At 43.7% G+C, this 12,023-nt stretch overlaps 1 protein-coding gene across 4 annotated transcripts in view; it reads right to left on the minus strand.

The window, feature by feature from the left end:
* DCC (DCC netrin 1 receptor) overlaps positions 1-12,023 on the minus strand; it is a 994,271-nt gene that overhangs the window by 271,621 nt on the left and 710,627 nt on the right. For all 4 annotated transcript variants that reach the window (XM_075932654.1, XM_075932653.1, XM_075932652.1 and 1 more), the window contains exon 9: positions 1,946-2,100. In XM_075932654.1, coding sequence (XP_075788769.1) covers positions 1,946-2,100 — 155 coding nt within the window. The remainder of the gene's footprint in view (positions 1-1,945; positions 2,101-12,023) is intronic.

Raw genomic sequence — 12,023 nt, forward strand, 5'->3', positions numbered from 1 at the left:
TCTGAAATTGACATTTGTTCTGCCCTAGAACCCTAACTTCTGTGCTGGTGAAGTGGGTTTGTTTGTAATGATCACAAATGAGAGTGTCTTGGTTTCTCTTCTGATTAACACATTCAGTGTGTAGATGTGGTTTCGCCAGTCTACTCCAAAGATATTCCACCTGTGTTGTAACTGGCCTGAAGGTAGCCCTTTCATAAATTTGATTTTATTCACAAAAGGAATTAAAATGAAACAGTATAAAACCCAGCTAAGCCTTCTCAAGAGACTTGACATCTCAAATGACGTGTCATAAAGACATCAGTCTATTTTTCCCCACCATAGAGAGGCATTCCCTTCTCCTCCACTCCTTCCACACTGCAGCGCTTAACTGGAAATAAGTTACACAAATTGAGCTTTGTCAATTGCATATCTTATTTCTAAATAGCTTATTTTGAAATAGGGAGCATGTACACAGCACTTATTTCAAAATAGAGCACTCTTCCTTCGACTACCCTTATTCCTTTTACAATGGGGTCTACAGGAGTCAGAGTAAGAAGTCCTCCAGCTTGACAGCATTTTGACACTATGTCGAAATAACTGCCTGCTGTGTAGACACGAACTAAGTTATTTTGGAATCGTGCTGGGTATTTTGAAATAGTGTTGCAGTGTAGACATACCCTTAGAGTAGCAACACATCATTTGCTACCACATATCAGGAAAACCCATTTAACCCTTTTTATTGATGCAAACTGTGTTATAAACTAAACAAAACTGACCTGCTGTCAAGAAAATTGACTGAATAATGAATACTGCTATTTGAATTCAAAAATTGGAGCAGCCTGAGTTCCTTTGTCTGGGACACTGACTAAGTGGGACAAATGAGAACACTGATATGTTGTATAATAATCAGAATTAAAACATGTTTATCTTCCTTCTGATGATGAAATGTGTGCAAATAATTATACCTGGAGAATACAGAATGTGCAAAGGGCCTGCAAAGAAGCTCCAAAATATACTGAAGATTAATAAAATTATTTTCAAGTACATGCTAATTACAATATTTTCAATGAACCATGAACATATTAAGCTTCTAGAGCAGAGGTGGGCAAACTTTTTGGAGGGAAATTGTATGGAGAGCCAGTTAGGGAAGACTGGGGAAGACTGTGCCTCTCCAAAGAGCCAGGAATGGCCTGGCCTCCACCCCTTATCCAACCTCCCTGTTCCCTTCTCCTCCACCCTCTGTCCAATTCTCCCGCTTTGCTCAGGACCCCTGACCAACACCCAGGACCTCCCACCTTCTGTCCAATACCCCATTTCCAACTCCCTGACCACACAGTGCATCAGGGCTGGTGGTACAGAGTCCTCCATGCCTAGGTGCTGTGAGAGCTAAGGCTACAGGGAAAGGGGGACAGATAAGGAGGGACTAGGGGCTAGCCACTTGTGCTCACTGTACTGCCCAGGAATTGGACTGGATCCTTCCAGCAAGGCTGTCCTGAACCAACTCTCTGTTAGGAGCCTGAGAGACAAAGTGAAGGCTCTGTTGGGCCACATGTGGGCCATGGTTTGTGCCCCACTCCTCCCCTTGGATTTAGAGCACCTGGAAATTTTTCCATGCCCGTCAATGGTATTAGTATTTGGCCCAGGATATAAAGTATGAGAAATGTTATATGTGTGTGTGTAACACAATACACAGCTAACTACATAATGTACTGTTCAACGGTAATAAACAATTTACTGATCAAATCAAATAATCTGAAAATACACTATAAGGATATATATTATATTACTTTGTAAATAGAGGGAAGATTATTTTGGCCATTCCATATGGACTCAGCAAATAATATCTACAATGAAGAATTATTTGTAAACCTTAAAGTGATGTATCAAGATAAAGGCAGAGCTTCTGCTGAAGTAGATCATTACTAACCTTATCTAAATTGGAAACACCATTATACTGCATACTTACATTCAGGCTGCGTGGCAACCTTGATGGATTGCGAGCTCTCTCCTGGTCCCCATTCATTGTACGCCACCACTCGGAACGTATAGATCTCCTCTGGTTTCAAATTTCCCACAGTAAGCTGAAGTGTCTCAGACTGTGTTGTGTTCTGTGCCCGTTCCCTAAGTAAAAACATGAACACAGAAGAAAGAACTTTAAAATTAACACAGTTTCCCAATAAATATATGTTTAATAATATTTAGCAAGCTAGCAAAATATTGCTAACTCTTTTAACTCTGCCTTTGGGCTGTAAATTAACTCATTCAATGGAGCCCAAGATAAATGCTGCGAGGACAACAAGATAGTCAGAGATGGTCTATTATAAACACTTAATAAGAAACACTATTTTCTGGTTCCTTCTCTTTCTTAGTACAATAGGAAAAGGAAACTGATGGGAAACAAATTGCTATTCAATAAACAGCAACATCTGTGATCTTGACAGAGAGATGAATACTGGATCATAAACATGGGGCTAATGACAGAAAAACAGGTTCTGATTGTTCCACAAATCAAGTTTGTCAGTGCTACTAACAGATGTGCCTTCCTGATGATAATGGGGACAAAAGTACACCACCACCCAGCTAACAGTGCTGCATTCAGTAGTGTCAGTTACTGTAGCTAATGCAAAGAGATTGCTCAGAGATTAAGTTTGCTCATTCGATTGATTCCGTGACCATTACAAAGGTCTGAAAGGAAAGCAAATTTGTAAAGTTTGTGCTCTGCCCCATATAGCTCTTCTAGCATCTTGGCAAAAATAGCAAAGCTGATTCAGAAGTGGTGTTTTCCTAGCTTAGGGAGCTAGACAGCATCTGATTCATGTACATGACAGCATTGAGAACACAGAACAAGGCTGTAGCCAGTTTACTGAACCGAGTAAGGATTTTAGCCTTAGTCCCCTAAAATAAAACCATTGCTGGACTTGTGCACGTACCCAAACCTGGGAGAGGTTACAAGAAGTCCTCTTTCCTTTGCATATCTTCTCCAATTCCATTCATGTTCCTGATCCTGGCCTCTAAGCACACAAGGACTAAGGGTGTCCGTTAGTGGCACTGGACTCCCTAAACAGGGCAGGAGGAAGCCATAATTTCATGTCCTTCCCTTCTGACCAGACAGAGACGGTATTCTCAGAGGCACTGGGAATATCCCAGGTCAAATGCCCTAAAGGACTATAACTGGAGTAGTGCTTCTCCAAACTTCTCCTACATTAAGCTGTGTCTTAAAAGCAACAGTAGAGCCATAACTCTTAAGCAGAGGAATAGAGTCTTCAGGCTCTGAGAAACAGTGAAAGCTTAGAGAGTTCCATCTTGGTGTTTGAGCTCCTTAAAATCTCACCTTCACAAATGCAGAGAGGCCAGAAGGAATCACCTAATCTGACCGTTAGCATATCCTAGGCCCTAGAACAGCATGGCTACGGCTACACTGGCCACAATTTCCGGAAAAGCCATGCAAATCAGGTAAGTCAGGATAGGGATAAGTCAGGGATAAGTCCTACTTTGAAGTAGGAATAAGAGATCCTCCGGAAAAGGGCTTTATTCCGGAGGATTGCGGCAGTCTAGACTTTTTTTCCCGGCTTTTCCCCAAGCCGGAAAAAAAGCGGTGGACATGTTTATTTAAATCCGCGGGGGATATTTAAATCCCCCGTGGATTTCCCTATCCTGACTTACCTGATTCAGATTGTAAATAAGTTGTACATTTTTGACGGTGTGAATAATTGACCATCGGAACAATTCATCAAGGATCATGGTAAATTCTCCTACTTTGAAGTAGGAATAAGAGATCCTCCGGAAAAGGGCTTTATTCTGGAGGATCGCGCCAGTCTAGACGCTTTTTTTCCAGCTTTTCCCCAAGCCGGAAAAAAAGCGGCGGACATGTTTATTTAAATCCACGGGGGATATTTAAATCCCCCGCGGATTTCCCTATCCTGACTTACCTGATTTGCATGGCTTTTCCGGAAATTGTGGCCAGTGTAGACATAGTCCATATCTTTTAGGGAAATATTGAATCTTGATTTAAAAATCAGTGGTGGAGAATTTACCATGATCCTTGGTGAATTGTTCCGATGGTCAATTATTCACACCGTCAAAAATGTACAACTTATTTACAATCAGAATTTGTCTAGCATCAGCTTCAAGCCATTGGATCGTGTTCTGCCTTTCTCTGATGGGATGAAGAGCTCCTTAATAATTAGTTATTTCCCATGTAGAGAGATACTTACACACTAAAAAAATCACCCTTTAACCTTCTTTTTTGTTATGCCAAATAATCTGAGCTCTTTGAGTCCATCAGTATAAGGGAGGTTTTCTGTAGACTAACAGTAAATTCACAAAGTGACAGTTTATACCTAGGATTGGCAAATGCCTGTTAATGGCTTCATTACCACTTGAATGGCTCTTTCACAGGTTCGATGTTCTGATAATAGGTCTGGCAGGCTTTTTTTTCACTTTTAATTAGATCCTTTCCTGAGGAAGCAGAGCCACAGAGCAAGAAGAGGAAGAGGCAGGTGGGTCGATACTAAGAACCAGTGGTGCTCCAAATTTTTGGGTGCTCTATGCAACTGTGCATTCTTCACATTTGTAAGCATGACTTTGCTAAAAGGGCCTGAATCTTCAGTGCTTTTCAACTTGTGTAGTCAGTGCAAAGTCATGCAAAATGCTACCAATGGTGCAAGTGAGTGAAAAAGCTGGTATAGTAGCATTTTTCTTTCTGCAAAATAATGAAGAATCAAACGCATTGGAAACAGAGATGGACTATTTATAACTGTTTTGCTTCTCAGATCTAAATCTCAGATAGCATATCTTAATCCATTCAGAATTAGGCATGTCAGAATAAGTGCTCAATAAACAAAATGCAGGACAATGTAGCACTTTAAAGACTAACAAGATGGTTTATTAGATGATGAGCTTTCGTGGGCCAGACCCACTTCCTCAGATCAAATAGTGGAAGAAAGTAGTCACAACCATATATACCAAAGGATACAATTAAAAAAATGAACAAATATGAAAAGGACAAATCACATTGCAGAACAGAAGGGGAATGCGGTGGGGGGGGGAGGGGGAGGAAGGAAGGTAAGTGTCTGTGAATTGATGATATTAAAGGTAGGGAGAGTGGGATGTTTGTGAGTTAATGGTATTACAGGTGATAATTGGGGAAACTGTCTTGGTAATGGGTGAGATAGTTCAAATTCTTGTTAAGTCCTTGTTGGCAAGTGTCGAATTTTAACATGAATGACAGTTCAGAGGATTCCCTTTCAAGTGCAGATGTAAAAGGTCTTTGTAGCAGAATGCAGGTGGCTAAGTCATTTAGAGAGTGTTCTTTCTGGTTAAAGTGGCAAGAAACTGTTCTCTCTTTGTGATCTTGTCTGATATCTGTTTTGTGGGCATTAATCCTTTGGCGAAGTGTCTGAGATGTTTGTCCAATGTACATAGCAGACGGACACTTTCGGCACATGATAGCATAGATTATATTTCTGGATGCGCAGGAATATGTGTTCTTGATCTTATAACTCACTTGGTTAGGTCCAATAATGGTATCAGCAGAATGAATATGTGGACAAAGCTGGCAACGGGGTTTGTTGCAAAGGAAGGTACCAGGGTTGGTATTAGTGTGGTATGTCCTGTGGTGGTTGGTAAGAATCATTTTGAGGTTAGGTGGTTGTCTATAGGAGACTATGGGTCTGTCTCCCAGAGCCTCTTTGCGTATGGTATCCTGTTCCAATATAGGCTGTAGTTTATTGATAATGTGTTGGACAGGTTTAAGTTGGGGGTTGTAGGTGCTCAATAAACAGTGATTCAAAGGCTCCTCAGAAAAGTAGGTACTCATTTTCCATCAAATTTCAATAATATTTGAGGGTATGTCTACACTACAAAGTTAGTTCGAACTAACTTAGTTCGAATTAGTTAATTCGAACTAAGCTAGTTCGAACTAACGCGTCTAGAACTAAAAACTAGTTCGAACTAGCGTTTTGCTAGTTCGAACTAGCAAGTCCACATTGAGTGGACTCTGAACAGGGCTTAAGGATGGCCGGAAGCAGTGCCGGCAGGGCATAAAAGGAGGACTTAGAGCATGGAGATGCTGTCTCAGGCTAGCCGAGGGCTGCGCTTAAAGGGTCCCGACCCCCACCCCGGACACACAGTTCTAAGGGGTGCCCCGCTTGCAAAGAAGTTCTGGCTTGGAGTGCCCTGAGTGCTCACACTGGGCACATCACACCACTCGGCCATCAGCCCGGCTGCACTTGCCGCAGGCTGCCATCTGGGGAGAGGGAGTAATTGGGGGGCTGCAGGAGAGCTTCCACCCCCAGAAGCCCGCAGAGCCAGCCCAGTCCTCCCCATCGGGGGCTCGTACCCCATTCCTCCCTCACCTCCTTCCACTTACCCTTCCTTAGCCCCCCTTCTTATTGATGTACAAAATAAAGATAACGTTTCTTCCAACATTGACTCTGTCTTTATTGAAAAAAACTGGGGGAGACTGGGAAAAGGAGGTGGGAGAGGGGAAGAGAAAGGCTGGGAGAGGGGAGGGCAACTAACATGATCAGGGGTTGGGAACAGGTCCCAGATGAAGAGAGGCTACAGAGACTGGGACTGTTCAGCTTAGAAAAGAGGAGACGGAGGGGGGACAGGATAGAGGTCTCTAAAAGAAGGGGTTGGGTGGAGAGGGTGCATTCAGAAAAGTTCTTCCTGAGTTCCCATAAAGAAGGACTAGAGGACACCAAAGGAAAGGAATGGGTAGCAGGCTTCAAACTAGTAAGAGAAAGTTGTTCTTCTTCCCAAAGCAAATAGTTAACCTGTGGAACTCCTTGCTGCAGGAGGCTGTGAAGGCTACAACTAGAACAGAGTTTAAAGGGAAGTGAGATAAAGTGATGGATGTTGGGTCCATGGAGTCCTATTAGCCAGAGGGTAGGAGTGGTGTCCCTGCCCAAAGTTTGTGGAAGGCTGGAGAGGGATGGCACGAGACAAATGGCTTGGTCATTGTCTTCGGTCCATCCCCTCCAGGGTCCCTAGGGTTGGCCTCTGTCGGCAGACAGGCTACTGGGCTAGATGGACCTTTGGTCTGACCCAGTACGGCCATTGTAAGCTCAGGGCTCAGTGTCGGGGGTCTCAGTGGACCCCCTTGATTTTCATGCACACCTGGTCCTGGGTGGCCAGGCTGGCAGCTCTCCTGCCCTAGACGGCCACTTTCCTGTGCCTAGTGCGGAGATCGTGGACGAGGTCCACGATGTCCGCACTAGCCCAGGAAGGTGCCCGCCTCTTGCGGTCCAGGGCAAGCTCCCGGGAGCCGCCAGCCTGGTCCCGGCAAGAGGGGGTGGGCTGGGGGGCATCGGGTGGGTGGCTCTGTGCCGTGCCAGGTGCAGGGTCTGCTAGCTGGGTGCTGGCAGGCTTGCACCTGGCACGGGAACCGTAGCCAGCCCGTGCCCCTTTAAGGGGTCCGGGGCCGGGAGGGGGGCATAGAGTTTCCCTGGTGTTGGCCAGAGTGGCCACCAGGGAAACCTGGGGAGGGCTAGCCTCCCACTAGTTCGAACTAAAGGGCTACACACCCCTTAGTTCGAACTAGCTAGTTCGAACTAGGCGTTAGTCCTCGTAAAATGAGGTTTTCCTAGTTCGAACTAAGCGCTCCGCTAGTTCGATTCAAATTCGAACTAGCGGAGCGCTAGTGTAGCGCATAGGAAAGTTAGTTCGAACTAACGTCCGTTAGTTCGAACTAACTTTCTAGTGTAGACATACCCTGAGTCCCTTAGGCACTTTGAAAAATAGCAATCCTAGGTGTCCCTGTGCATGGCAATCTTGCTCTATACCAGGGGTCTCCAAACTACGGCCCGCGGGCCGGATGCGGCCCGCGAGGCCCTCTCATCCGGCCCGTGGAGACCTTTTTGTCTGGCCCCGCCTTCCGCGTGCCGGTGTGACGAGGCGACCCCCGCCCGTCCCTGGGGCGCCGCCGAACGGGCCCTTCTTGCCGCGGGGGGGGCCCTGTCAGGGGTGTGCGGCGTGTACTCACGCCGCGCCGGGGCAGGAGAAGCGGGCCGCTCCGCTGACAAGCGGCCGCGTGGCGGCAAACGGCGCAGGGGGCGGGGGTTAGCACGGGCGGCGTTCCCCCGCCCAGACTGACAGGGCAGCCAGCCAATCAGGGGGCAGGATGGGCGGTGGTGGTAACGCCCGCCCGGCGACGTGCGGGGGAACGTGAACCCCGGCGGGAACTTTAAAAAGGTGACCCCTTCCGCCCGGGGGGGGGGGAAGGAGTGAGTGGTGGCAAGCAGGAGGGGAGGACAGCGTGCAGAGGAAGGGGAGAGCAGGGGGAAAAGCCCCCCCCCCTCAGGAGTCCAGACCCGACGGCCACCCAGACGGCAGGACCAGCCCCGGCGGGAGGGGTGGGCGTCTGGATATACGACCGTCAGCCTGACGGACGAATCAAAGGTGACCGCCCCACGGTGGGGGGAGGTAGAGGGTGACATGAGGAGGGAAAGGAAGCAGCCCAGGGCAGAACTCGTTAGAGTTGGCGGGCTGACAAGTTACGGCAGGAGCCCCGTCAGCCGGACCGGAGCCAGCTGGTTCCGTGTCCTTAGGGCCCTGGGCTGGGGCCCGTGAGTGAGGGTGGGCCCGGGCCCCCCTTTCCCTCCCCTGCAGCACTGGAGGGAGTGCATGGTCAGAGTACCGGCCGCGCTGCGACAGAGGGCGCAATAGGCAACTGAAATTCCCCGTCGTGAAAGCGGCCCCCGAACTGCTGTTTGATAGTTAATGCGGCCCTCGGGCTGAAAAGTTTGGAGACCCCTGCTCTATACTAACCAAGTCCTTCTTTTTTAAATGCTAGAAAAGATTAACAGTATTATATTAACACACAGAAACCTGAAAATACTTAAAAAACATCGAGGACTTGCAGCAACTTAGAGACTAACAAAAAATGTAGATGGCATGATGAGCTTTCGTGGGCACAACCCACTTCTTCAAGTGAAACCCATTGGGGAACATTTTAACTTGCCTGGGCACTCACTAATGGATCTAGAAGAGACTATACTATTACAAACCAATTTTAAAAACCAGCTGGAGAAAGAAGCTGTAGAACTTGGTTTCATTTACAAGTTTGACATCTGTAATCAAGGTGTGAACAAAGATCTTGGTAGGCCATTGTGTTCCACATCCTAATGACATAAAAAGCTAAGCACTGGGTACTTATAGCCTATTTAGTACAGACACGCTGACAATATTTTTCCCTTCTATTTCCCTTCTCATCTCCTCTCTTTCTCTATTTATTTGTACCCTGGACCCCTTATTCAATTCATCTGAAGAAATGGGTCGTGCCCATGAAAGCTCATGATACCATCTACATTTTTGATAGTCTCTAGGATGCTGCAGAACTATTTGTTCTTTAAGTTTTTTCAGTTACAGACTAATATGGCTACCCCCCTGAGAGTATTATACCAGAGCGGGTTCCATTATTTGTCTAACTCCTATTTGGGGAGGGGAGGGGGTTCCCAGCTATCATACTGAGGGTGTCTTCCAAGTGAAGTATTAGAAATTTGACATCTGAGTCTAGAAATATTCATTTTCAATTGCCAAACATAATTGTCCTATATGCCTTATATCTCAGATTAATGACCTGAGACTAGCTGATGTGTTGCTTTACAAAATCTAAGGAGTTTTTTCATGCTTCCCCCACTTTCTTCTAACTTCAGCAAATAAGAAATGTACTATAGCAAAAAATAAATGTTCCAAACTTGACTGAGTAAGAACTGAGTAATAACCCATCAAGGACCTCAGAATTTAACCCAGGAGAAAATAACACAAAAAGAAGGGCTCACATTAATGAAATCCATTAGGACTTTACATTTGCTTTCAAGTTCACATGGGAAGCAAGCCAATACTGTGGTAATGGGCAGTACTATGATAGATAGATAGATAGATAGATAGATAGATAGATAGATAGATAGATAGATAGATAGATAGATAGATAGATAGATAGATAGATAGATAGATAGATAGATAGATAGAAAAATGGATGTTCCAAATTATGCTTTCAAATCCTAAATTCTGATTTAGGCACCTACATAAGTCATTGAATTTTCATATGAGAAGAATGAGCCACTCAGGGCAGTAGGCTAGGACATGGGAGACCTCGGTTTAGATCCTCCTCTGTGACAATCTTCCTGTATGACTTTGGGCATATCACTTAGTTTTTGTCTGTCTCCTTTCTCTATATATAAAATGGGGATAAAACAGTAGCCGACTTCATAGAGGTGTTATGAAGATAAAGACCTTGACGACTGTAAGATGTTCAAAAACTAAGATAATGAGGCCCATATAAATACCACAAATACTAAGGAGGATCCTGCAGTTCCTACTGGAATCAAGTGCCATTTATATTAGACAACCAGTTTTCAGAAATCTTGTCCAGAATTTTAAATAAACTTAAATAATATGTAAAATAAGTGACAGTTTCTATGGTGATTCACCAATCTATAAAATGGAGCCTACAAGAAGTAATTTCCAAAAGTGAATGTAGATCATCTTATGTAAGTGTATTAGGGTGCTAATAATGCAATTACATTGTTCCCATACACCTCTTAAGTGAACAACAAATGTTTTTACATTGTATCAAACATTTAATTAGTTGTTACATGGTGGAAGACTCATGTTAATGTTCCTTGCTGTGAAATGAATATTATTAATTTAATAAGGTTTTAGCACTTTAAATTCTTTTGTTACTATCTTCACCCTGTGAAATAGCAGAAAAACCTGGATTATAACAGGAAAGTAATAAACAAACATGTGTAGTGTATCTGGCAATAATATTTAAAAGCTTTCTGATGGAAATCTTTCTGGAAGATATGTGTTAGTCAATAAAGGGTTAGCTGAGAGAAATTCTATAGTCTGTATTACAAAGATCATACTAGACACTTTAATGACCTCTCTGGCCTTAAGTTTTCACACTTAGTAATTTGTGACCAAAAAGAAAAACAAATGAATTCCTTGGCCCTTCACAATAATAATATAGATCCTGATACTCCACATCTGAACCTTTATTTCAAAGGTAGTCTTACTTGCTTACAAAAGGACCAATCTCCTTCCAAGTTTGGAACTTAATTTAATTTACCAGAGGGGAAAAAACCTCATTCTGATAGTAACTGAGAAGAAAGATGGGCACAACCCAAATTCCCAGATCCAAAATAATTCAGAATTTCAAGGGTTAGAATCTAAATGCAGATTTTGTTTCAGTGTATATATAGTTTCAGTATATATTACAGTATAATTACAATATACCTCTTTTAATTTTTCATAAATGAAAAAATAAAATTCAATGAATATTGTGCATAGTTAAACAAGGTATGTTTTGAATTGATATTTGAACTGAATGTCATTTTTTTTTCTCAAAATAACATGCACTACATTATGAACAAATTCACAAAAGTAAATAATGGGACTGTCTTTGTGCTGACAAATGAAAAACCTCATAAAGATCAAAATACCTGCATAAATCAGTGCGTACACTTGCCCAAAGTCAAAACAGAGAAGGGGAGGGGGATTAAAGATTGTTAAAGAGTGAATGCAAACAAACAGCCAGAGGGTAAAACTGCATGTTTAAATTAAAGCAGGAAAGAGAACTTTATGAAACAATGTCCAGCACAAGGGCAGGATTTAAGACCAGTTCAGACTGAATCATGACAATAACCCCAAATTTCAGCAGAGAGGGGAGGAATAAGTGACATCTGAACCAGGAGGTAGATATGAATATTGACTAACTCCCTATTATGAAAAGTGAATTTTCACAGGGGGGAAAAAATGCTACACAGTGCACAGTACAAACAGAAACTTGCTCAAAAGAGTTTGCAACGTATAGAATATGCTAAACCTAAAGCCTGGATACCAATGCACACAAACTTTAGGGAATTTAAAAAGCTAGATCTGGATCCAGATTTTGCACCTTGAGCCCATTGCTCATGTTAAAGTTTTGGAAGAAAATGATTAGGGCTGTCAAGTGATTAAAAAATTTAATCACAAATAATTGCACGATTAATCATGCGCATCTCCCCTTTTAAATGCCACTGCAGCTTTTTAACAGC

The sequence above is a fragment of the Pelodiscus sinensis genome, chromosome 6 (assembly GCF_049634645.1).
Source record: "Pelodiscus sinensis isolate JC-2024 chromosome 6, ASM4963464v1, whole genome shotgun sequence".
Taxonomy (NCBI): Eukaryota; Metazoa; Chordata; order Testudines; family Trionychidae; genus Pelodiscus; species Pelodiscus sinensis.